The sequence below is a fragment of the Alternaria arborescens genome (genome assembly GCF_004154835.1).
Source record: "Alternaria arborescens strain FERA 675 chromosome Unknown contig_12, whole genome shotgun sequence".
NCBI lineage: Eukaryota > Fungi > Ascomycota > Dothideomycetes > Pleosporales > Pleosporaceae > Alternaria > Alternaria arborescens.
Window position 1 is genome coordinate 378223 of NW_021167867.1, and position 26040 is coordinate 404262.

The 26040-nt window shown below is 51.7% G+C and overlaps 9 protein-coding genes across 9 annotated transcripts; 7 read left to right on the forward strand and 2 right to left on the reverse strand.

The window, feature by feature from the left end:
• Nucleotides 1-711: 711 nt before the first annotated feature.
• AA0111_g5916 (hypothetical protein) lies at nucleotides 712-1518 on the reverse strand (the record flags this gene model as incomplete). The annotated part of the gene is made up of 1 exon (XM_028652081.1): nucleotides 712-1518. The coding sequence occupies one exon, from the start codon at nucleotides 1516-1518 to the stop codon at nucleotides 712-714; it is 807 nt and encodes a 268-aa protein (XP_028506493.1).
• Nucleotides 1519-2380: 862 nt separating this feature from the next.
• Nucleotides 2381-3535, forward strand: AA0111_g5917 (hypothetical protein; the record flags this gene model as incomplete). The annotated part of the gene is made up of 3 exons (XM_028652082.1): nucleotides 2381-2392; nucleotides 2443-2595; nucleotides 2648-3535. 3 exons carry the CDS (start codon nucleotides 2381-2383, stop codon nucleotides 3533-3535), a joined length of 1053 nt encoding a protein of 350 aa, XP_028506492.1.
• Nucleotides 3536-3942: 407 nt separating this feature from the next.
• On the reverse strand, nucleotides 3943-5028 carry AA0111_g5918 (hypothetical protein; the record flags this gene model as incomplete). The annotated part of the gene is made up of 1 exon (XM_028652083.1): nucleotides 3943-5028. The coding sequence occupies one exon, from the start codon at nucleotides 5026-5028 to the stop codon at nucleotides 3943-3945; it is 1086 nt and encodes a 361-aa protein (XP_028506487.1).
• A 538-nt stretch (nucleotides 5029-5566) lies between these two features.
• Nucleotides 5567-7277, forward strand: AA0111_g5919 (hypothetical protein; the record flags this gene model as incomplete). The annotated part of the gene is made up of 5 exons (XM_028652084.1): nucleotides 5567-5938; nucleotides 6034-6135; nucleotides 6183-6830; nucleotides 6885-7026; nucleotides 7084-7277. 5 exons carry the CDS (start codon nucleotides 5567-5569, stop codon nucleotides 7275-7277), a joined length of 1458 nt encoding a protein of 485 aa, XP_028506486.1.
• A 1136-nt stretch (nucleotides 7278-8413) lies between these two features.
• AA0111_g5920 (ATP-dependent DNA helicase) lies at nucleotides 8414-10808 on the forward strand (the record flags this gene model as incomplete). The annotated part of the gene is made up of 2 exons (XM_028652086.1): nucleotides 8414-9371; nucleotides 9418-10808. 2 exons carry the CDS (start codon nucleotides 8414-8416, stop codon nucleotides 10806-10808), a joined length of 2349 nt encoding a protein of 782 aa, XP_028506308.1.
• A 593-nt stretch (nucleotides 10809-11401) lies between these two features.
• Nucleotides 11402-13323, forward strand: AA0111_g5921 (hypothetical protein; the record flags this gene model as incomplete). Its single annotated transcript, XM_028652087.1, has 2 exons — nucleotides 11402-11582; nucleotides 11627-13323. The coding sequence occupies 2 exons, from the start codon at nucleotides 11402-11404 to the stop codon at nucleotides 13321-13323; spliced, it is 1878 nt and encodes a 625-aa protein (XP_028506296.1).
• Nucleotides 13324-15402: 2079 nt separating this feature from the next.
• Nucleotides 15403-16593, forward strand: AA0111_g5922 (hypothetical protein; the record flags this gene model as incomplete). The annotated part of the gene is made up of 1 exon (XM_028652088.1): nucleotides 15403-16593. The coding sequence occupies one exon, from the start codon at nucleotides 15403-15405 to the stop codon at nucleotides 16591-16593; it is 1191 nt and encodes a 396-aa protein (XP_028506459.1).
• Nucleotides 16594-17171: 578 nt separating this feature from the next.
• Nucleotides 17172-18167, forward strand: AA0111_g5923 (hypothetical protein; the record flags this gene model as incomplete). The annotated part of the gene is made up of 1 exon (XM_028652089.1): nucleotides 17172-18167. The coding sequence occupies one exon, from the start codon at nucleotides 17172-17174 to the stop codon at nucleotides 18165-18167; it is 996 nt and encodes a 331-aa protein (XP_028506460.1).
• Nucleotides 18168-24372: 6205 nt separating this feature from the next.
• On the forward strand, nucleotides 24373-25789 carry AA0111_g5924 (hypothetical protein; the record flags this gene model as incomplete). Its single annotated transcript, XM_028652090.1, has 2 exons — nucleotides 24373-24508; nucleotides 24570-25789. The coding sequence occupies 2 exons, from the start codon at nucleotides 24373-24375 to the stop codon at nucleotides 25787-25789; spliced, it is 1356 nt and encodes a 451-aa protein (XP_028506458.1).
• Between the last annotated feature and the right edge of the window lie 251 nt (nucleotides 25790-26040).

A 26040-nucleotide genomic window follows, 5' to 3' on the forward strand; every position in this document is an offset into this window, starting at 1 on the left:
AGCTTGCTCACGAGGTTGAGATATTGGACATTGGGGTAGCGTTTCGAGAAGCTCGTACAATTGCTTTATGTTCGTAGTTTCGCCGTGATGTAACACTCATACGTCGGCACTGATGTATGGAAGGTTGTTTAGCTGACGTAACTATAGACACCTTGACATGGCTACAAAGTACAGTTTTGACACGATTGACAAATTGTTGTGAACCGTGAGTTTCTCTGGAAGTCGGGCATACAATATGATGGCTCCAACTAGGTTGAGGTAATGAAACCAAGGTACGACGGGAAACGAAAACAAGGCGGGGTGGAGGTCATTATGGTCGGCTTCAAATATGTTTCAAGCAAGAACCATCCCGGACAGACGCACAATTTGCAGTCAGATGGTGATAAGAGGTCTTACTGATAAATATCGTATAAGTCGTTGGTATGTGAAGGTTGAACCACGTGATAGCGTTGCGCAGTCGCGTTTGATGACGTCAGAGTTCTGGCAAATTGTGCTCTTACCATCGATCGCGCACATACGCTCATTCGCCATCGACAACTACACATCGACACCTACGAAGTAATACATGTACGCAAGAAGGGACACACGGGAATGCAGTTCAGTATGATTTATTCGTTTTGTTCGAGCGTTGGCTCTGAACTCGTGTCTCTATAAGATACGCTGCAAGAAAACATATGCTACCATCGTCCAATCATCACTGCTTTCAACAGCTTACTGCGACGAGCCACCAGAGATGGTCAGGACCTGGCCGTTAACCCAACCGCCGTCCTCTGAAGCGAGGAACGCAACGACCCTGGCAACATCCTCAGGTACCGCACACCGTCCGAGTGGGCAGTGGTTTGCCATAAGGGTCTCGATCTTCTCCGCTGGCCAGTCAGGCGAACCGCCAGGGATGTAATGCCATGCATTCTGTGTGAACATGTCTGACTTGATTCCACCAGGTGCGACACCGTTGACGGTGATACCGCGCTTTCCGAAGTCGGTCGCAAACGCCTTGATGAAACCGATAACAGCCATCTTAGAGGCATTGTAAAGGGCGTGGTCCTTTACACCGAGGAGACCAGCTGCGATGGAGCTCATCAGAATAATGCGGCCGTTGTCCTCAATGTGCTTGTACGCGGTTTGGCCGACGAAGAACTGTGCTCGTGTGTTCAGGTTGAATACGTGATCGTACTTCTCCTCACTGATCTCCTCCGTTACGTCCCAACTCTCAGTTCCTGAGTTGCTCATGACGATGTTGATCTTGCCGAACGCCTTCTTCGCCTCCTCGAACAATCTGTTGATCTCGCTGACTTTGCTGACATCGGCCTTGATGGCTATGGCTTTGGCTCCGTTGTTGAAGCCCTTGATGATTTCGCAGACCTCGTTTGCTGGGCCTTCGGATGAGACGTAGTTGACGATGACGGAAGCACCGCGCTTGCCGAGCTCGATGGCGCAGCCCCTTCCAATACCGCGACCGGCACCAGTGATGAGAGCGACTTGTCCCTCAAGAGAGGCAGTGGGCACGTTGATGACCATTTTGATAGTCTGTAGGTATTTAGGTGGGTGTAGATGAGTGTGTAACGAGATTGGAGACTTCAAGGTATGAAACTTAAAGCTGTTGAAATGCTAACGTGAGAATGAATTGGGTATATTGATTATGTTTCTCATGTTATACCACCTCTTTATAACCGTCTTCGCTATTCGGTCTCAAACGATGGTCTTCACGGTAGGCGGCCGCGGGCGGGGATCCGAAGAAACGAACACCGAAAATAGCTGCTTCAGGGACCTGCGGCTCTACACCTTCGCGCCCGAAGCTCTGGTCGTTTTAGCTACACACAGCTAAACCTCCCGGTAGACTCTGCAGTCCCGTTTCAAATGTCGTTGACGAAGTGCCGGCTGTTGTACGGACGTCGGAAGGAGGAGGGGCCACGGTTGTCCCCCGAGTGAGGGTGTTGAGACCTGCAATGGAGATGCGAGAAGAAGTCCGACATGGCAAATACTTCAAACTGTACCAGCAGCACATTTCAGAATTTCCTGTGTTCCTGACATGTACGACTTGGGTATCTCAGGTTCCGCTGGTCGAGCCCTGATCGTCGGCACGATGCAGGGAGCGCCAGCGGATCTACCCATGGCGCAGGTACCGTTGTCGATGGGACACGGACATTGCCATCAACCTGCAGCGTTCGTCAACGACGTTGGAGGCCGTTGGAGGAACGGCCATGCGAAAACAAATCTAAGAGCGCAGAGGTGTTGATGCAAAGAATGAGGCGGTGACTGTCTGCTGCGGGATTCGGACTTATTGGTAGCGCGCATCACTGTCTGCCCCTCTGCATCTCTCGATCTCCAATCTACAACACGTTGTTACCAAACTCTGCATCATCGTCCCTCATAAGTCATCATGCATATTCTTGTGAGAATACCATATCTGAATGAGCCAATGGCAGACGCTGATAGCCATAGGTCACCAACGATGATGGTCCACCATCAGATCAGTCCTCGCCCTACGTACATTCGCTGGTGTCAACACTACAGAAGCATGGGCATACCGTGTCAGTCGTTCTCCCGCATACACAGAGGTCATGGATAGGCAAAGCACACCTTGTGGGCAAATCCGTATGTGATACGAGGCCACCTCTACTATCGATCATTATTCTCACTGCCCCAGATACAACCGACATACTACCGCCCCGCGCCCCTCCAAACAAACGCTGAAGGGCGTCTCACGAACCATGGCACAACGCACAACTCCCCTCTGCCATCCTCATCGAACGAAGAAGAATGGGTGCTCGTCGACTCGACGCCTGCTTCCTGCGTACAGATCGGTCTCTACCACTACTTTTCAGACCGCGGCCCGATTGACCTCGTAGTCAGTGGCCCTAACTACGGTCGCAACAGCACTGCCATCTTTTCCTTATCGTCGGGCACAATTGGTGGCGCAATGGAGGCAGCAGTATGCGGCATGAAGTCCATCGCCCTCTCGTACGCATTCTTCGACCGCAACCACGACGCCAAGATCATCAGCGATGCCAGCGAGCTCAGCGCTAAACTCATAAAACATCTGTGGGATCACTGGGATGCAAATACCCACCTTTACACCGTCAACGTACCGCTGGTTGAAAACGTTGGAGAGCGCAAGATCCTATGGACGAACATGCTGCAGAACTCGTGGAAGAGCGGAAGCTGTTTCCAAGTCGTCGAAGTACCGTCCGAAGCTGACGACACACCGTCAGACATTGAGGGTCAGATACGCAAACAAGAGGAGAAGTTTGGGAAGAAGGAGCTGAAGGCGAACTCTGAAATACAAGGTGGAGTGTCGGGCACAGACAGTGGGCGAGAAACGCCTTCAGGTCAGGCCCATATGCGGTATACACACAAGCACTTCAAATGGGCACCGACTTTCAAAGATGTGTATGAGAGTGTTGAGGCCAGTGAGCCCGGCAATGATGGATGGGCGGTCGCGCAGGGCTTTACCAGTGTGACTCCACTACGGGCAAACTTTATGCATGTGAATGGGTTTGAGGGAGAAATCAAGCTGGGTGCGGGGGCTTCGTAGATTTGAATCTCGGACAAGACGATAAACCATCATGGCCAAGTGAATGTCTTGAGCTTTCAAACTATCCTTCGAATCCACGGCGACTGAGTCCACAAACCAGTTATACTTTGAATAGGGGTTGTTTTGTGAATGTGGAAAACAAGTTAACACTTCACTTGCACGAAGTAATATCTGACCAAACTCGGGCAGTGCCATTTGGAATAGGCAGAGTGCCATATTGGTCGTTATATCAGGTTAGTATTATGTCTAGTTGTAGTCTTTTACAAACACTTCCTGGATATGCTGGGGTATCAAAATGATTACAGTACGCCGTCTCAACGTAGTACGCCACCCATATCCTTATGTTACCCAAAGGCGCTGTCCAGCGCTACAAAGCCGTAAATAACGCCATACGCATAAAAGACAAGCTACTCAAAATTGAAGAACGCATCATCGAATTGCGACTGCTCAGGGTTCTCGTACTCGTCCATATTGAAAAGATCTTCGAGGTCGTCTGTAGCCATGGTGCCCATCATCTCGTCATTTGTAGTCGTAATCGATTCTTCCTTCTTCTCTTCAGTAGGTGGCTCTGCGGCAGGCTTGGACTCCTCCACCTTTGGTGCTGGCTCTGGTTCTGCAGGCTTCGCAGCAGTCGCGTCGTCGTTTGTGTTCGTATTCGCCTCGGTGTTCATGTCTAAGCCTGGCAGGTCTGGCATGGTGAAATCAATGTCCATATTCGAAGTCTGGTTCGGGTTGTCGTCATCATTATCCTTGGCGAAGTCCTCGAGACCGCGTAGTAGCGAAGGCCCGTCGTTCCCGTCGTCGAGGGTAAAGTCCATGTCGCCCGAAGTGTCCATCATATCGTTGTGGGTGTTGTCGCCAGTCGTGTCCATGGCGTCGCCGAACATGGCATCGAAGTCAAACTCGGATTCCTGAGCATTGCCGGTGGTGGGCGTGCCGTCGAAGAGCGGATCTCTTTGCGGCTCCATGTCGGTCTCAATGGGCGGGGGTGGTGGCGCCTTTGTGTCTTCTTCCTTCTTAGGAGCCTCGTCCGCCTCAGGCCCAGGCTCCTTTGCGCTCGCTAGCTCAGGCGCGTCCTGTGCTGGCTCTGCTGGTGGCTCGGGCGGTGCTGGCGTCGCGGCTTTCTCAACCTTCACAGGCGCTTCCTCAACTGGGACCGGCGCACTCTTTGACTCTGCGGCAAGTCGCGCCTTCTCCACCTCGTGCTGTTTCGCTGCGGCCTCCTCCTCCTTCTTCTTGCGATCTTGCTTGAGCAGCGCCATGTCCCTGCGCAGGACGGTTTGCGCTAGACGGACCTCGTTCTCGAGCTCGTCGAGCGCATCGTGGAAGCGCTCAGTAGCGGATGGCACGAGGTGCTGCAGTTGTTGCTTCATGCGACCAGTGCCGCCGCCGGCCTGTTGTTCTTTCAGAAAGCGACCAGAATTGAGGTAGACGAGGTTGAGCATGGTCTGGAGTGTCTCCATATGCTGATTGGCAGCCATGACGCTGGCCATGATGGGATATGCTGTGATGAGGTGCGGAGCGCGACAAGGTACGAGGCGCGTCAATGTGATGGCCGGAGCTGGCAGCGGGACTGCAGGTGCAGGAGGGTCCGCTAGCTTCTCAGGCTAGCGGTACGGTACTACGTTCATAGCTCCCGCTCTTTCGGGTGCCTTGTGGCCTGCCGCGCTAATTCTTCGACCCTCGCCCGCTCACCTCTCACACCTCTCCTTCTTCACCCCACAGTGGAGATTATAGCTTTGCCGTCACAGCTCGGCGCAGCGTTCGTCTCTCCTATCTCTCTTCCTCTTGTTTTCCCTTGCCTTTCCTAGTGCAGTCCGCTCTCTATTGGTAGCATTAGTCGCGCTTTCTATTTCGACTTTCCTTGCCGCCTACCCAGCAGCTTTCACCCCGCCCGCCAGCGTCGACCCTCCCCGTGGCCTTGTCGCCTTCACCTCGACCGTCGCATCACCGCCCACTTGTTCGATACCCGCAGCCGTCACTTGCGCCTCTTGCGACAATTGTCTTGTGCGCCTCTTCGCGACGACAGCCATGGCCGACCAACAGAACCCCGGGGCACAGCTCCCTCCTCCCCCTTCCGCTGGCGCTCCCGGCTACGAGAACCAGGGCCAACCGCAGCAGCACATGCCGCCGCCGCCGCTTGCACCCGTCATCATCCCCCAGAATAACAACCCCATCCCGACCGCCATCAGCTCGCCCATGTCGGGCAACCCCATGTCCCCAACCAGCGGCCAGCCTGGCTACGTCCCCCGTCGCGCCGCCCCCGAGCCCAACAAGCGGGCGCTATACGTTGGTGGACTGGATCCGCGGGTCACCGAGGACGTGTTGCGTCAGATTTTCGAGACGACTGGCCATGTGCAGAGCGTCAAGATTATTCCAGACAAAACTGCAAGTTCTCCTTCTGTAAGATAACACTCCGCACCCGCTGCATGACTTGACAGCTGGCCGGGCCTATCTTGCATATGTTGCAGCATTCAAGTGCCGCTGACCGCTAACAGTTCAACTCCAAGGGCTTCAACTACGGATTCGTCGAGTATGATGACCCCGGCGCGGCTGAGCGTGGTATGGCCACTCTCAACGGCCGGCGCATCCACAACAACGTAAGCTTGGCCGTTGGCACAACCACTTACTTTTCTGACTCGCACAGGAAATTCGTGTGAACTGGGCCTACCAATCTAACAACACAGCCAAAGAAGACACTTCTAACCATTTCCACATCTTTGTCGGTGATCTGTCCAACGAGGTCAATGACGAGGTTCTCCTCCAGGCTTTCTCTACCTTTGGTCCCGTCTCCGAGGCCCGCGTCATGTGGGACATGAAGACAGGCAGGTCGCGTGGTTACGGATTCGTTGCCTTTAGGGATCGCGCCGATGCTGATCGCGCCCTTAGCTCCATGGACGGAGAGTGGCTTGGCTCTCGCGCTATCCGCTGCAACTGGGCCAACCAGAAAGGGCAACCTTCCATTTCTCAGCAGCAGGCCATGGCTTCCATGGGCATGACGCCGACCACCCCGTTCGGACATCACCATTTCCCCACCCATGGCGTGCAGAGCTACGATATGGTTGTTGCTCAGACGCCCCAGTGGCAGACCACATGCTACGTTGGAAACCTCACTCCTTACACCTCTCAATCTGACCTAGTGCCGCTTTTCCAGAACTTCGGGTATGTCACCGAGACGCGTTTCCAGTCTGACCGTGGATTTGCCTTTATCAAAATGGACACTCATGAGAATGCTGCCATGGCCATCTGCCAGCTGAACGGCTACAACGTCAATGGCCGTCCTCTGAAGTGCAGCGTAGGTTGAACCGTTCTCTTTTGTTTTATTTCTTAGCTCACATTTCCAATCTAGTGGGGCAAAGATCGTCCTCCGACTGGCCAGTTTGAGGGCTACTCGCCTGCAGGCGGTCCCAACTCAGCTTATCCTCAGACGCCGAGCGCGTACTTTCCTCAGTATGGTGGTGGGCCACAAGGTGGTCCCATGTCACCCTCAGGTGAGCGGCACCGGAGGAAGCTGCAGTATCGAAACAAGCAATCTAATGCGCGGGCAGGACCCAGCCCCGGCGGACAACCCTTCGCGCAGCAGCAGCAAGCCTTTGGCAACCCTGGCATGCCCTACCAGCAACAGATGCAGCAGCCAGGCAGCGCTGGTGGCTATGGCCGCGGCGCTCCCCAACAGCCACAGTGGGGCCAGTCTCCTCAGGCAGCATTCAACCAGAATGGCTTTGGAGGATACCAGGGCTAAGCACCCTATTTGTTAAGATTTGTTCCGTTCAGCCCTGTGCCCTCTATTGTTCCAACACGCCTGTTGTTTACGGGGGCGCTATTTTGGATAGCTCCGATTTCTGGTCATATCTCATCAGCTACTTGGTCTTATGTTCTTAGGGAGTCGTTATTTAATTCCGTTGTCCAAAATGGTGCGAGCGTTGTTGTCTTATGGCATGGTTGGCACATTTCTTGTGGGATATGGTTTACGGTCGTTTGGTTCAAAATGAATCTCCTATCTCGTGTTAGTTTTCTGTTGCTACAGGCTTCGGCTCTGATTACCCCTTCACTATCTATTATGACGTTGACTCTTCTTGCGAATTCTCTTCTTGATACCAAAGCGAATTCTTATTGATACCAAAGCGGGTTCTGGTTGATACCAAAAGCTTATTTCTCGCGGCGTATGCTGGTCGTCGCTGATGGGTTGGAATAGTATGTTGACTAGCATAGTACTCATGATGAATTACTTGGTAGTCTGGAGGCGTAATATATTGATATGAGACTTTGAAGCAGTAACCTTGGGAGCGTGTTACATGATTCTCTCGTGATTTGTAAGACCTGCACTACGTACTACGTACGTCATAGAGTTGCACTGACAGGTACCTGAGTGTGGCTTAGTCCATCAGAGCGTGTACCTGCGTCAAGATGCTTGGGTCCTGCATGTCCTATCAAGCTTTGTAGATACACCGCAGAAACACCGTTGGGATACCCGCACGTGATGGACTGCACTAGCGCTTCCTGATTGAGACGTCGTGTCGCGTTTTGTGGGTCCGAACACTAATTGATGCTAACATTCACACCCCACCGCGCCGCATGGTATGCAGACACTCGACATCATCTCGCTAATCCTTTCTTTTTGTCGGCGCTCTCCTTGTTTGCTGTATGCTTGTCACCCTCGGGAAGAGAGGTGCGTCGCTTAAACCGTACAATCCCAAAAGGTCGTCGCTCTTTTGCATCCATCCCGCTCGGACGCATTCGCCTCCAACACGGTCCCTTACGCACCTTCCTCGTACGCGTTTCTCGACATCACCTCTGCAGCCGCCGAACACTTCGCCTACAACCTCGCCTCGCCACGACTTCGGCTACCTCTCCTCTCGCCCCCACACAACAACTACCATGTTCAAGTCGGCGGTGCAGAACCACAATGCCATCGCGTCTGCTTCGCCCACAAACACTGCCTACAAACAGGCTTCGCTCGGAAGCGTCCTTGATCGCACTGGATCGCAGACATCATCGACGCGTCCTGTAGGAAGTGGGACGAAAACACCCGTTGGGACAACTGCACAAGGAACCAAGAGGACGTCGAGCGGATTGGCCAAGTCTCTGAGCTCGCACGAGGATGAGTTCGAATACCCCACGATGACCATTGTCGGATCGGAAAAAGAGAACGAGCTGCCGGCCGCATATCATATGACATCACGCAACAATCCGGGCATTTTACCGCAAGCCCTGTTCGATGAAGACGACTTCGACAGTGACATAGATCTTGACGTTGAAGATCCAGCGACAAAAGGCACTGTCACATACCCTACGTTACCTCGCGTTACTTCTGATGACTCGGCCGACTCGGGATACAATTCGAGAGCGCAGACTGCCGACGTGAAACCAGAGTTGGGTAGTAGCCAGCCAATACCGTGGTCTTCATCGCCTTTGTCACACTACAAAACACCACAGAGGCCTGATCCACCAAAGTCCAAGCGAAGAACCTTACCATGGGCACAGAGTCAGAAGCAGGAACCTATACAGGAAGAGGAAGAGCAAGAAGAGACCACACACCCTAGGAAAAGAGTCTCAAAGGCCGTCGATAGGCCTTTCTCGACACCAGCGAAGGACTCCAAGTCACAATCGTTTTTCAACACGACCGCGAGCGCCCTGAAGCAGCAGCGAACAACTCTCAGGGAGGCTAAGAAGGCTCAAGCAAAAGCGCACCAGGGCACCGACGAGGATATGAAAGAGGCGATCAAGAAAAAAAAGAAGAACACTATTCACAAAATATTCCTCAGTGAAGAGCAACAGAACGTGTTGAACCTAGTAGCGGAATACAAGAAGAGCGTCTTCTTCACTGGATCTGCTGGTATGTGGACTGGGGTATTAGCTTGAGGTCCTGCTAACAATGACAGGTACTGGTAAATCAGTCTTGCTTCGTGAGATCATCGCAGCGCTACGGCGGAAATACGCCCGTGAGCCAGATCGAGTAGCAGTAACAGCATCCACAGGTCTGGCAGCGTGCAACATTGGCGGTGTTACCCTACATAGTTTTGCGGGGATCGGACTTGGCAAAGAGCCCGTAGAAGACTTGGTCAAAAAGATTAGACGAAACGCCAAAGCAAAGCAGCGGTGGTTGCGTACGAAAGTACTGATTATGGACGAGGTCTCCATGGTGGACGGCGATCTGTTCGACAAGTTGGAGGCAATCGCTCGCACGATTCGCAACAATGGCAGGCCATTTGGTGGTATTCAGCTTGTCATTACTGGCGACTTCTTCCAGTTACCTCCTGTCCCAGAGAATGGACGGCAGGCCAAATTCGCTTTCGATGCAGGTACCTGGACTACAAGCATCGAGCACACGATTGGGCTGCACCACGTCTTCCGTCAGAAAGATCCCGTCTTCGCGAATATGCTGAACGAAATGCGAGAGGGCAGACTGACACAAGACTCGATTAATCGGTTCAAGCAGTTAGAGCGTCCACTGCCAAAGGGAGACGAGAGTGTCGAAGCCACAGAACTCTTCCCTACACGTTCAGAAGTTGACAAGGCAAACACAACTCGTATGCAGCAACTCCATGGTAATACCTTTTTGTTCGAAGCTCGCGATGGTGGTACGATCACAAACAAAGAGCAGCGTGATAGGTTATTACAGAGCTGTATGGTACCGGCGCAAATACATCTCAAAAAAGGTGCCCAGGTCATGTTGGTAAAGAATATGGACGACACTTTAGTGAACGGCTCGCTAGGGAAGATTACAGGCTTCATGACTGAGCAAATGTTCAGTATCTACAAGGAGGACGAAGAGGCTTTCCTGGAAGGTGGTCCCTCAGAAGCTGCCATGAAGACAGAGATGATGAAGAGTTCGCTCGGCGTAAACAGCAGCCAGGTTTATCCCGTTGTCCGTTTCGCCATCGCAGATGGTACCACGCGCGACCTGTTATGCAAGCGCGAAGACTGGAAAATCGAGCTACCAAACGGCGAAGTGCAAGCATCGCGTTCTCAGATCCCGCTTATCCTCGCATGGGCGCTTTCCATCCACAAAGCACAAGGTCAGACGCTTGAGCGTGTGCGCGTCGATCTTGGCAAGGTCTTCGAAAAGGGTCAAGCGTACGTTGCGCTATCCCGTGCGACGAGCATGGCTGGTTTGCAGATCCTGCGGTTCGATCCTAGGAAGGTCATTGCACACGACAAGGTGCGGTCGTTCTATGCTGGTCTCAGCAGAGCAGAGCAGGTCGAGGGCAAAGCGAAGAGCAAGACCATCCTGGGTAAGATGCAGGCTGCGAAGGTGAAGAGTGCTGAATGAGCGCGAAGATAATATGGGGTAGGTTTGAGATATTGGCTTATGATACGACGGCATAAGTGGTGTTATTGTTACGGGGCACAATGGCGTTCATGAAGTGGAGAAGCTTACATGGCTAGTAGCGTGGTTATCCAGACTTGTAACAATACAGCTATATTCTCACGCGGCGTCTGGAAGGCAGCATACGGAGATACCAAAACCATGCCATTTTACACAGTCTGCGAGGAACCAAATATATGTTTGTGCCTTCTATGTCACGTCTTTCGCAACTCTGTAGAGACAACGATTGTGAGTCCTGGGAACGCCCGAAGAATGTCGTGCCAGGAGCATGAAAGTAGAAGCGATCCGCCCGCTCTGCATCAATCGCAGTCGCGGTGTCGCTCCGCGGGGTACATTTCCGAAGGATGCACGAAGACTTCCTTCCAAGGTTGTCTGCCAAGCCTTCGAGATTAATTCCTGTAGTACCTAGATAACAACATCGGAACCGCCATATGCGGCTGGCAACTAGTAATCTTTTTTTTTTTTTTTTTAGAGATAACTACTTCGTCTACATGTTGCTTCTTCTGTTATCAATGTGCAGCTCCTCGACATCTAACATGGCACACACTCTTTTGATCGCTCTTAGCTTCGTAGCCGTTGTTCAAGCGCTACCATCGTGGAGCAATGCTGAGGTGAAGCAAGGAGCTACTGATGTGGCCAAAGAATACGACTACATTGTAGTTGGCGCCGGAACAGCTGGCACCACGGTAGCTGATCGTCTCTCCGAGGACGGCAAGCGTAAGCGATCTCTTGTCGTTTCTGATCGCCGCTCAACAAGTCAGAAACTGTACTCTTGGTCGAATACGGTCGCCTTGCCCAAGACGATTCTTTCATGCCATTATATAACACTCCGGCACCAGAATTCCTGTACAATCTGACATCGGTGCCACAAACCAACGTGAACAACCGCACGTTCCCGGTCGCCAATGGAGCTGTTGTAGGCGGTGGTTCCGCGGTCAATGGACAGTTTTTTGACCGTGGTAGCGCGGAAGACTACAATAATTGGGCCAAATTTCCTGGTAACGGTGGCTGGGACTGGGAGGGTCTCTATCCCTACTTCAAGAAAGGTTCTGCTCTTACACCACCAACACCAGCCATGAAGGAATGGGGCATCACGTACAATCCTGCCGCGTATGCTGAGAATGGTTCCGTGGTTAGTGCTTACCCTGATTTTCGATATGCCACCCAGAAAGTTCATTGGAAAGCCTGGATCGAGAAGGAGAATGTTCCAGTTCAGACAGAACACGCGGATGGGCACGCATATGGGTTGTTCTGGATTCCAACGTCCATGGACCCCGCGAGGCAATACAATCGAAGCTTCGCTGGTCTGAGTCACTACATAAAAGTTCAACCGCGAAAGAATTACCATTTGTTGACTCTGCATCGTGTTACAAAGGTGAACTTCTCCGGCTCCGAGAAGGACGAAAGGAAGCATGCGGTCAGCGTCGAGGTTAGAGATCGGTACAGCTCGACGGTTTTCACAGTCAAAGCAAAACGTGAAATCATTCTTTCCGCATCTGCTACCCGCACTCCACTGCTTCTCCAGTACTCTGGTATTGGCCCGAAAGATGTTCTGGATACTGCCAAGGTCAGAACTCTGATCGATGTTCCCGGTGTAGGATGGAATCTACAGGATCACTCTTTTGCCCTCAGCTTGTACAACCAAACTGGCGACACTTCGTTCCCAAAGCCAACCACGATTGGGTCAAATGCCACGTACAAGGAGGAAGTATATAGCCTTTTCAAGCAAACCAACGGAGGTCCGTATACAGCTTGGGTCACAAGCAGTGGCGCTTTTCTACCTCCTGCAACCTTTGTTGGCGAAGCATTCGACGCGATGATCGAGGAGATTGCCAACCAGAAGCCTGAGGACTTCCTCCCCAACGACACCCCAAAGGAACTGGTTTTGGGCTACCAGAAACAAAAGGAGATTCTACTTGCGTCCTTCAAGTCCAAGACCAATGCTTGGCTTGAACATCCTATTTCTGGTAAGGGCTGGGGCATGTGCATTTTGCTCAAGCCTTTCTCTCGCGGCTACGTCAAGATCAACCCCGTCGATCCACTCGGCGATCCAATCTTCGACTACCGCCTCTGGTCCAACCCTATCGATAAGAAGATGCACGTTCGCATGCAAACATACATTCGAAAGCACTTTCTTGAATCGAAGGCTTTCAAAGACCTTGACATCGTCGAGCAAGATCCGATTCCTGGTGCGGTTACAGATGACGCGGGCTGGGAGGATTGGCTACTTAATCAGAATAAGCTCATGGCGTCAAATGGACATAGTGTTGGCACTGCTGCTATGATGCCTCGCGAGCTAGGGGGTGTGGTAGACGGTCAGCTGAGAGTGTATGGAACGCGGGGTCTCAGCATCGCTGATACTAGCATCATCCCTTTGATACCCGGAACTCATACACAGACAACTGCGTACGCGATTGGTGAGAAGGCTGCAGATCTGATTAAGGCCAGGCATTTGTAAAGGTTCAGATGGAAATAAAAGTAAAGCAAGCGATAGAGGAGACGAGGGCACGGAGGTTGCGCTGTATAAGGAAGCGAGTAGGTAAGGGCTTACTATTGCAGCTTATTAGTAATAGAGACAGAGGTCCGTTTTTAGTTTTGTGTAAAATAGCTGGTAGAATAATTGCTAGGACAAGGTAGCTAGGGCGAGCACCTGATTTGCGGAAACGTCATCTCGTCCCTCGCAACAAAGAAAAACCACCACCATACATTCTTGCCCTTCTACCGCTCCTGCCTAGCACCGAGCTCGCAAGATGCAACAAAAAGTACAAAAACATACAACAGCGGGGATTCGCTAGTGGTCACCCACCTAACTACTAATCCGCCGGTACACTGCTTGTATATGGCTGAGCGGACGGGAAGCCTAATTTTCAGTGTCCTATGGTCGTATGTATCATTATGGGTGGTTATCCTATTTCTATACCAGATAGTAGTCGTTTGTGAAGTAGAGTAATGTTAGTACTGGTCATCACCGCAGACTGCAAAGATGTCGATTGGCTCACTACCCTTCGATGAGCTCCTGTGTCCAGGAGCGCGTATCTCCTAGGACCTTGCCCGTCCATGCTACGATGCCCATGTGGCAACCCAGGTGTTGGGGCGTTGCGTAATCGAACGAGTGGAAACTTTTGTGGCCTTGGGGAACTTTTGAAGAAGTTGGTCGATTCCACAATGTTCACAAGGTATGACGCCCACACACACATCTGTTTCCAAGTATTCAAGTGGAGTTTGGCTTCGGATAGCGACTAGCAACTATGGAACAAAAACACTCCCGTCTCTTGATAAAGCAATTAACCAATGATGGTTCCGCTGTCTCGTTTCTGGTAATTACCAGCTTTGTTGTCCTTTGTCGTTTTTAGCATGATCCAGATGAGCTGATTGAGTTGGCTATATATGGGATGCCTTGCGAAGCTTGTAGTGAAATTTGAGTCGTTACCAAATAGAGGGGTGCGGATGGCTAAGATCTGCCATGAGAAGATGTTGTTGCAACGAGGTCTGTGACGGGGCTACCTAAGAAACAGGTTCCGACGACGTTACGGCCATGGAGAAGTGAGTACACAGTGCTCCGCTGATCGCAATGATGAGATATACATAGCCTGCCTTGCCCTAGTCGTTCCAACCTTGGTTCTCACGAGTGCGTAACCGAAATTGACTAAGAGGCATCTAGTCAGTACCGCAGTCAGACTTTGACTATCGATTGTGAGCGACCCTTGAGCGGCATAGATGATGGTGGTAAAGTTAATGCAAGCAATACACCGACAAGGGCGAGAAATTATGTGGGGAAGAGGCATAAATAGCCACGCCGTCGCGAAATGAAGCCTGAGGCATCCACATCTAGCAGCTCGCACCCAATTCGGCACACGATAGCGTCCTAATCTGCGAGAGCAGAGGCGTGATTGGCCTGTGCCTGTCGACATTCGGCGGTGGAACGGGGCGCTAGTCAGCTGCACCCAATTTCAGGGTCTCGTTAGAGTCTTGTCCGGTGTTGATCAGGGATCATGGCGGCTGGAGACTGGGAGGCGACCGAATGTGCCGGGGATGGTGATGACAGTTTAATGTGTAGGGACATGTCAAATGCCCGGCTATGTAGCAAACAAAGTATTGTTTGACATGGTGCGTAGTGTTTGCATGAGTGGCGGCTTCGCTGTGGCCTTGTTATCGCGAGCGGTCGCGACTGCCCCAGATGTTCGATAGCGGCAATCTCGGCGGCAGGTACCAACGTCGCGGCCCCTCCCTCTCGAGTCGCAGAACAGCAGCATCGTGAGCTTTCTCATGCACCGCTCCGACTCTCGCAGCTCCAACACGCCGCATCTCGCACGCAGTCTGTCGCTCATACCTGTCGCTGAGCAGTTTGACCACCGCTGGCCAGTCACGGCGCGCAAAAGGTGAGTTTCCGGCGGCTGAAACGCTGCAAGGTCCATCGTGCGTTCAGCGCCCAGAACAACACGAGCACCGCGCTATCCCCCTGCGCTCCTTAGCTCCACCTCGGCCTCTCCAGTCCATAGTCTTGAGCGCAGACTATGTATACTCGCAGACCGCCGCCATGACTGCCGCAAATCCTTCCTCGCCGCCTGATGTGAATGAAGATCTGCATCACGACGATCTTGTCCAACGCCTAAAGTCCATGTCCACTGTGAGCCCGACACCGCCTCAAGGCCCGAACAAGACACCGACTCCTACCAAAGCGCCTATACAAGACACACCACGCTCAAGCTCAAGCTCGAGCTCAAGCCAGCCCTCTGCCGACACCATGGGAGAAAGCAGCACCCTCGCCCGCCAGCTTAGCAACACCTCCGACGACAGCATGACTTCGCGCAGGCCCTCTACACCACGCTCGCAGACGGACCCCCAGCCCGACACTCTCACCTCCCTCACCACTCGGCCACGGAATCGCTCGCCCTACTCTCGTTCTCATCTTCGCTCCCAGAGCGGGTCAGCGTTGCCGAGCGCGCCGCCCATGACACGGGCCCATTCGTTGCCTACTGTCATGCAACCGTCTGGCAACCTCAGGCTCTCGCCTACCCCGATGGACCTTGCCCTCCCGGCTTCTCCTCTACGCTCGCCCAAGCGGACCCGCAGCCCGCGAGCACTGGAGCCACGGCCGCATACAGTAGGGGCCCCAGAGCGGTACGGCTCGGGTATCCGTCCGGCCTCTATCGGCTCCTTCGAGGGCGCTCCGAGTGTGTGCGATATCTCAGAAGATGCCGAGCTGGAACTCACGCCACGCGTTGGCACCACCGTGTCGAGTCTGTACAGCAGCACAGGCTCGCTCTCAAGGCGGCGTCGACCAGCTTCACCGCTCTATCAAGTCTCGGTGTCCTTCGGTGCACCGCCTACCAGTACCCCGTCGGTCAGCACTCCAACATCAACTGCCTCCTCGCCGCTCCTCGCACCATCCAGGTTCAACGAGAACTACCCCATGTCACATGCTTCATCGTCTGTACCCTCTACACCAACTTCGATGCGCTCCCGCAGTCCTTCCATTTCTTCCCTCGAGACTATCGAAGACAGTCCAGACGCAGAAGAAGAAGCTATAGAGGCCGACCGCATACGGCGCCTGAAGGCTGCCGCTGATCGTGAGGATGGTGGAGAGACCAGAAGATCCAGCTTAGATGTGCCAGAAGGCCGTGGGCGCAGTCTAGGTTTCGGCAAGCGAGACTCGAGGAAGAGGTGGAGTGTCTGCGGAGCAGAACGACGCGGCGACCTGGATCTGGAGACTATCTGGGAAGATTGATTCTCAACACTGATCTGTCAGCGTGACTGCATCTTTCGAGTGCGCGGCTTTGAGCGTACGGAGTTTTGGGGTTTGTTTTTGGCGAATGGTTGGTCTTGCACTTTTTGTTTTCACATTACGATCGTCACCCAACGCGGCTCGGACCAGCGTTCATGGATGGGACGAGGATGCGCTTTTGTTTTACGCATATGGTATGATACATTTCAACGATACGACACGACACGTCGTCGCAGCATGATACCCTCCTTCAGGAGCTTTAGTTTTGAGGCTGTCTTACAGTCTGACTTGCATTTAGTAACCTGCAATACAATACTGATTGATCTGGAAAAATCGCGCTCTCTATCGTTGACCCATTGCCTACAGAAACACGAGAAACTAGTGTCTAGTTTTGCCTACTACTGCCGGTTTGGGAAGTCCGAACAGTCGGCCAATGACATCACACTAAGACCTGGAGCTTGAAGCTTCCTAGTGGGGTTGAACGCGACTGCCCCTCGACGCGAACGACATATATATCAGGCGTCTCGTCTTCTCCATTCGCACTCAATCACTTTAACCACCGGAACAATAACACCGCCAACATGATTAACCTCGCGATCATCGGAACCAACTGGATCACCCATTCTTTTGTTGAAGCCGCACACGCGACTGGGAAATACAACCTGTCCGCAGTCTACTCACGAAAGGAAGAGACTGCCAAAGAGTTTGCATCCAAGTACGAGGGCAAGCAAATCACCACATACACCGACCTCAATGCCCTAGCACAAGACAAGATTGACACAATCTATATCGCCAGCCCGAACATCCTACACTACGAGCAAGCCAAACTGTTTCTCAATGCAGGCAAGAATGTCATCTTGGAGAAGCCCTCATGCAGCACAGTCGAGGAGTTGGATGATCTGTTCAAGCTAGCCAAACAGAAGAAGGTCGTTCTTGTTGAGGCGTTCCGCCACATCCAAGAAGCAAATTTCAAACTCCTCAAGGAAAAGATCTCCGACCTTGGTCCCCTGTACGGCGCCTCTATCACCTTCGCCCAGTACTCTTCACGCTACGAGAAGGTTCTGCAAGGCGAAGTACCAAACATCTTCAATCTCGAGATGGGCGGTGGCGCTCTCGTCGACTTGGGGGTATACTGTGTGGCTGCAGCCGTCGATCTCTTTGGCGCACCCACCTCTTCGCAGTACTACCCTGTCAAGATCGCAACGGGAGCTGACGGTGCCGGTCGCTTGATTCTCCACTACCCCAACTTCACTGTACACCTATGCCATTCCAAGATCTACAACTCTGATGCACCATCTGAGATCTATGGCGAGAAGGGCACCCTGATTGTACCAACCATCACCGACATCGACAAGATCACTTTCTGGGATCCTAAGAAGAAGTCAAGGGAAGAAGTACAAGGAGTCAAGACGCCTGAGAAGCTGAACTTGATTGAAGAGGCAAGAGAGTTTGCGAGATGCATTGAAGATAAGGACGAGGCTGCGCTAGGAAGACTGGAGCAGCATAGCAGGGATACTTTGGCGATCATGCAGAAGGTCAGGCACGACAATGGCCTTGTCTTCCCAGGAGGAAAGTAAAAGCCTGGTTTTGTAGTTGATAATAACAACATCCTCGGATGAAGATTGTTTCAAGTCACTCTATCGTAGGCTGCATGCTTCCGTCGGTTAACATTACCCAAGTCGTGCGATACCAAGCAATACGTCAAATCCAAGAGGGTACTAACGCTGCAGATCGTATCCGCCTACACTAGAGACTGGTGTATGGACGTAGGTAGCCGTGGTAGTCACTTCATGCATATCGGGGCTGATTGATCACGACATGTGACTGTGCATATTGCATCAAGAGAACTCTGTCATTGTTTCGCCCAATTCGACTACGGAACCATTGTTCCATGCCTCGCAATAGGCGTAATTCGCCCCAAGCCCTTTCACATACATCTCTCATAATAGGCCAGACTCTAGCAAGTCGATCTTCACTCTCCAAGAATTGAATGAAGCCCTTTCAAACCAAATCTCGTACAATGAGTTAAACTCTAGCAAGTCACTCTCCGTCACCAAAGAATTGAATCAAATCCTCTGTCTCCTCCTACGAATCCTTCCAAGCTGAAGTCGCGGCAAAGTATCGTATCGTACACATGTGGGTATTCTGCTTTCCTCCTGCTCGACTCGACTGATGGCGTCGACGTCGTTTTCACTCCTCCACTCGATGTGGTTATGACTTTGAAGGTAGTGGAGGTAGGGGCCGGTTTGGTGGTGGGCCTGGGCAGGGTGGGAGTGTTGTCCAGCCTTTTGATGGCATATTGTTGATTTGTGGTTGTAGTTGTGATTGACTCAGGAGCATATGGTATCCCAGTGGTTGTGATATGTCTTGCCGCTGTAGTGACGAAGCGATGTGTGGTAAGATCGCTCTGTAATACCAAGTAAGATGTATTTTGTATAAGAGATGTTCGATTGGAAAAGCTGATGCAGCTGATTGAGTTGATGGTTGGATAGAGATTCTATACAAGGAGACATACCCTCCATATATACATCCCACCCCTACGCTCGCCCAACACCAATCAAGGGGTTAAACTCACCCCCTCCAAAAGAATAGTGGATAGTCACAATCAGCGAACGATGAGAAAAGCACCGCCGATCGCCCACGTCGATCAAGAGCAGTACTCCACCGTGGTTCAACAAAGCAATGCGCCCATATTGGGATTGGCCCTACACCGCAAACGTTAGCCAGGTTCAGGGTGTCTGCTTCCGCGGAACCCAGACTATGCCTGCTCGGTACCTCAGAAAAGATGTGACGACAGGGAAACAAGGTTCAAGACCCTACTTCCCCCTCGGGGCGACTAACAAGCTGCTTTTTTTTTGCGAGCTAGTAGTCTGGTAGAGGCGCAAAGTGGCGGTAGGTGGCTAGGGATTGCTTTTTCGTGTCTTGGCGTAATATCGTCGAATGGAGAGAGCAAGAGACAGCAGAAAACGGGAATAACATGCGCGGTGTCAGTGCGAGAGTGTCTCGACTGGACTTTTACCACGTGCGTTTATGCTGTGTCGGCTTGTAGATGGCGTAGAGCGTCGAGAGCTGTCTCTTCACCGTGATACTGCATCTCAGCCTCCTCAGCGCCTTTTCCAAAAGGAATCGCAACACCCTTTACAACGAAAAGGTGTTTCGATGGGCGACACACAACAGCGGTCCAGACGTTCTTCCTACACAGGGCGTCTGCAGTGGGCGAGTGGCATGTCGTTGGTACCGAGCTGGACTCAACGTACTCGTGGCCTGTGGCTAAATCCCCGCCTTGATGCCAGATGCCAACAAACGTCTCAGCTTGTCTTCCTTCTTGGTGATCAGGCCATCATCGATGACAGACAGAGCTCGCTTCGCTTAGGTTCTTGTCGCGAAACTCTCAGCTTTGCTCCCCTCCTTACACGCCGAACCTTCCTCAGACAATGAGTCCCTGCGTCTCTTTGTGTGATTATCGTATCATGTCCCCTCTTTCGTCGGTCACCCCGAAATGTTGCTGTGTTAGTCTTCGTCCTTGGCGTATTATCCAGGATGACCAGGCCCGTCACATTGGTATGCGTCGTTCGTGCTAGAGAGATTATGCGAGCAGCATACTGGTGGAAGTCACACAAGCGCGTTTAGCACCCGTACCCTTCTTTAGTACTTAAATTGGCTTCACGCGCCGTCTGAGCCGTTGGATGTGGGCGGGTGAGAGTATAAACGTGGTGGAGCATGGTGGATCCGTGATACCCAGGCTGAAAGAAACGAGATGAGGCTTGGTGTATTGTAAGTGTACCAAAGACATGCGCCGGGTCGAACACCCTTGGCCAATCAACCGTTCTCAGACTAGCAGGTTAGTTGAGGTCCGTCTCCCGCGGATCTGGCATTTCTGACATCTGACGTGCCCGCGCATGTCACGTCTATATTGGCGCATGTGAAGAATTGCCCATGTGCACTGGCCATGTGGGTTGGTAATCGCCACTTGGGCCTCAAGATAGATTGTCAGCCCTTTTTAGTTCTAGAACTAGGTGTAAGCGACCTCGATCCGCGGGGTACACGTGGGTTGCCTGTCACAGATGCCGCAGTTCGATGCCCCTTTCGGGAGTGAATTGACGGTTGCGATGTAGTGTTGAGGAAGCCGATGGTACGAAAGCCGATACTGCCGTGGCGGCCGATATTACGTGACTCAGAAAATTCGGAAGTTCATCATATCGTGAGACAGCATTTCGAATCTAGGGGTTTTTACCCCCTCGGAGGCCCTCACGCTCAGCCTCAGCACGATCAAAGGCAAGCAGTTTTTCAGCCCGTCATCTGCAGATGAACACAATCCAACCCCCCGTTAGCTCTAAAGGCTCTCCTGGTAAGAGTAGACCTTACACTCTGCGTAGTGCCAGCCACTCATGGAAGTTGCGGTGGCTCATGGTGGAAGTTGCGGTGAGCTTACACCACTTGGACGACGTGATAATTAGAGTCTGGAGCATGCAAATGTGGTGGCTGATTGCTGTCGATGTCAACGTTGGGACCGCAAGTGCTAGTTCGTTTCAGCTGCTACAATTACCAGATTGCACTACTCTGTGATTCGCTAATCGCAATAGCTGCTCATTGGTGGCTTTCGCAGATAAGCTGTCTTGTTGGCATGGAATGCTAGTTGGGTACGTCTGCATATTGGCTGACCAAGCGTGCCGTTACCAAGGTTGAACAGAACGCAAGTTCGAGCCTTGGGAGCCTGTCGTTTCACGGATCCACTTAGCTTGGCATAGGGCAAAGCCATTGAAGAGCTTGGTAGAAGTCGTTCAGATACAAACCAACGGCGCGACTTTCTAGGGATATCGATCTTAACCATAGTGTTGGTATTGGTGGTGTTCGGCTGCTTGTAACCAAGAAGCCAACACTACAATTATAATCGGGGTTCCAAAACGGGCCGATAGGGAGAATTTATCTCGCGATGGTTCGCATGAGAATAATCACTGGCGCAAATCGATGCCCAAACACAGGCTTGATGTCATCCATCTCTTACATTTAGTTGACTCAACGTGTTTGCTGGCTTGGCAGAAGATTTCAGCTGTCCGAAGCTTCGAAGTATAGACTGCGATCAAAGTTGAGGTAGTACAGTATTCAACAGTCGTCTGACACCTTCAACGTTGGTAGAAAACTGTACCATATTGTAACGCTATCCCATGAGGTCCCGATCCACGATCGAAGAATAGGAGTGGGCTGCAGAAGTTGGACTTAGCAGCGTAGCGTCGTTGTTCAGTGCGAGCACTTGAATTATGGCGTAGCTCGACCATACTTCGCAGGAAAGACGATAACCGTTGCCTCCACTACAGTTGTGGAGATGCGAAGTTAGTGTATGTCTCACATGCATTCCGTACAGTCATAACTCACCTTGTCGCTAGGGATTGTCAGCAACAGCAGCCAAACACAGTTTGTACAGTCTCAGCAAGTGTTGTGTAGGAAGATGGTGACGTGTAATCAGACGATCTACGGTACTATCAGCCTACCTGAAGAAAATTTGGAATGTCAGATCTCGTGGCTACTAGCCCCCGCGATGTTAGGGGGTGGATACTAACCTAGTTAAACGGAATGTGTATGCTCCGTATCAAGTCATATCGACTCCACTTTGTATTCCTGGAGCACGTGTTGATTGCGTTTCTCGCAGGTAATACCCAAGTGAGTATAGCGTTTCCCAGATACCGGGTAGATCACATGGCCAACCATCGAAGGCCGTCGTACGTTCAGCCTCGTCGTCAGCGTTGCCAAGTGTTGCGGACCAAGGTGGCAGCGGGCCGCAACTACCATACCAAAAGCGTATGTTAGGATCTGAAGCTGGAAACCACATGCAATCGCCGGATGTATCTACCAGTCGCTCGACAATACGGGTCAATACCGATGCCTCAGACGAGGGGGATGACTGAGGGCAGGTGTTCTTGTAAGTTCCGGGAATATGACCTCCTGCATGCAGGATATACACTGGAGTAATACATAGTAACGGTAGCCTTCCAGAGCAGTGTCCCCACTTTGACAACGTTTGCAGCCGTGGTGTCGCCTGACTTGGCAAAACTGACAGCGGTACCTCCCTCGTTTTTGTTCCTGTTGGTGAATATCACACAAGATACCTTATGTGATATAGTCCATCCAGGGAAGACATGGTGATCTTCCTTGCAATTGCCTCATTGTCCGGGCGATTTTGTTAAGATGATCGTAGGTAGAGTCGTACCATGGTACTTGCAGATCCGGCTCGGTCCAGCGACCACATCGCGTTAGAAGCCCTCGAAACAAGTCATGGGAAAGTAAAAGCCCAATCCCTATGGATCGAGCCCCATATTCTGTATTCGGAAGACGATATGCATGTTGGAGTTGTCGTAGGAGTTGTACCATGCGCCACATAGTGGAGATGCCCCTTTGTCTCGCCTCCTCATCAACACCACTTGCATTGTGGTACTGAGCACTATCAACGCGATAATTCGGTCGGTGGCTGCTGACGGAGAAGTTGTGCTACTTTCACACTTCCTGAGACCCAATCGTTAAACAGCGGTGGATAAGGCGCTGACCATAGGGTGTGGAAACTGCGACACCGGACCTATCGGTATTTCTAGTCGTTGAAGGATTTCAGTCGATGTCGGAGCTTCATCACATGGAAGCGTATGCGGCAGGGGCGGATGAAGAGCATCATTTGTGTTTTGCTCAGGAGTTCGCAGCAGGTTCATCCTGCGGAGACCGTGGGCAGAGGTACGAAGGCCCACGTGCCGCATCCGCAATCGCTCGCTCAACGCAGCTCCGACGATTTCGGCTAGCGACAACGCTAACGGCCATCGTCAACTACAGGCGACGGTTGCGTTCTACTGCTTTTACAATCTTGGGAATCACCGCTTGCTAATCGACAGCATCAAGACGGTTCTGAGAAATGCCAATACGCCGGGCAATCGTTGGTCGCTATCGAATGGGGCTTGCGATTTCGTCTTGGCGTCATGGTAAAGTGCGCCTTCCGTAAGAGCGGGTTCGGACGGTCCACATCCTCATGTATGCCACTATCGCATCCAGCAATCTGCGCTACTCGTTGTTACTACTCGGAACAGTTGCATATCATTTCTCGATGACGATGTCGATGTCGCGGAAATATGACTTCCTTCACATTGGCGAGGTGATATACGTTCATGTAAAGCGCGTGTATAGGTACCGAGCCTTACTGCCCTAATTAGAGCTACAAGGTGAACTGTCATCTGGTCTCTTCCCTCAAACATAAGATTAAGCGGAAATATGGTGTGGGGCTGTTGCGGTAGCAGCCAAAGACATATCCCGCACGATGATCGAGAGTGAGCAAGCAGCCCAAGACGCCACGGACTAGGATCACCTCCTTCACTTTGATACATCTTATTGTGAATCTGGGCTGAATAACTTAACCTAAACCTTCGAAACTACTGCTTAACAAAGACATTACCATCATCATCTTCCTAGCGTCCCATGCTTTACAGTTCTTACATCTGTCACACAAGCTCAGTACTCACAATCACAAGTCGTCTGTCTCTGAGTATGTATAAAGGTGCCTATATGCATTCTCTTAATTCAACATCAGCACTTCAATCTCATTGCCTCAAGCTACCTTGCTAGCATCTCATCGATATGTTCACCAACAATGTTCTTCTTACCCTTGGGCTTGCTGCTTGTTCGGACGCGTTTTTTCGCATGTCTTGCCCCGGAAGAAATTTCCGGGAGCGACTTGATCCTATCGTCAGTCCCGGGGCCGTTTCTGGTCACGTCCATACAATCTCCGGTGGCGCAGGTTTCAAAGCCTCTATGACTTACGCAGACACCCAAGCTTCGAAGTGCTCATCATGCACAATCAAGGAGGATATGTCTAACTACTGGACACCTCAACTTTGTGTCAAATACAAAGATGGATCTGGCTTCGCTCCAGTTCCTGTCATGGGCGGTAAATGTTCCTGCACAAGCTACATAAGAGAAACATAATAAGTTCGTACGCCTGTATCTAGACCCAAGCGACACCAATGGCGGCATGACCGTTTACTATCTCCAACGTCGTGGAGACAATCAGACAGAGAAACTGCATGCATTTCCACAAGGCTTCCGCATGGTCGCTGGTGACCCGTTCACCCGCACCTATGATGGTAGTCTTGCCGCTCAGGGCATCTCATTCAACTGTCTTGGTGCGAACAAACCTGAAACTAACGGTTTTCCTGATATTCCATGTCCAGGCGGAATGCGAGCCCAGGTTTACTTTCCCCAGTGTTGGGATGGAGTCAACCTCGATTCTGTGGACCACAAGAGTCATATGAGCTACCCAGACGGCAACATATACAACGGTGGCAACTGTCCGTCTTCTCATCCTGTCCACACGGTGTCGATCTTCTTCGAGCTTCTCTATGATACGGCCCTGTTCAGCGATCAATGGGTTGATGGACAGAATCCATTTGTCTTCGCCCAAGGAGATGCAACTGGCTTCGGATTCCACGGTGACTTCTTCAACGGCTGGGATGTCGACGTACTCCAGGTGGCGATTGATACCTGCACGGACGACTCAGGTCGGGTTGAGGATTGCGCCGCGGTCACTATGTTCACTGACCAAGAATGCAATGACTGCAAGCTACCAACATCTGTCAACGAGTCAACGAGTGGAAAGCTTGCCGCACTCCCTGGCTGCAACCCCGTCACCTATGGTCCAGAGCGCGTCACATCAGGAACCTGCTCTGGAACTTCACCAACACTTGGTTCCGGCCGCTCTACCAACTACATCGACCTGACTGCGATCCAGAAATGGGAGTATCTTGGATGTGGCACGGACAACGTGAGCGATAGAGCCATGAATGGTTCGCGGACGTACAATGACTACATGACGGTGGAGATTTGCGTCGACTACTGCAATAATCGTGGCTTCGCCTACGCAGCGCCTGAAAATGGCAACGAATGTTTCTGCAACAACAACCTCAATCCCAAGTACGCACCCAAGGATGGTATCATGGGCTCCTGCTCGAAGCCTTGTGTGGGCAATGCCAACGAGATCTGCGGCAATGCGAATGCCATGAGCATCTATCACAAGTGCTCTGCCACATCATGCAAGAACAACGACATTGGAGGAATTGCGCCGGCGCAGAGTCAAGCGGTGGTTGCCAGATCTATCAGTCCTTCTGCCATGACTACAGTTGTCATACCGGCTATCACTACAGCTATTTATCTGGCGTATATGGGCATGTAGACGCAACACTGATGCCAAAAGTCTATGCAATTCCACTTGCAGCTTGGCGAATGATGGGCTAGCGACGGACAGTAGCTTTCTATTATTTTCATCTGTAACAGCTTCGGCGTGTTTCCTTTGATGGCTTTTTGGAATTCTATAGACGTGCTTTGTCATTGAATGACAATAGTAAAATATTAGGTTGAGTTTCGCTGTTTTTCCGCGTTACGTGATGAGAACAATAATCTGTGAGTCTTTCGATGTTCTCTTGA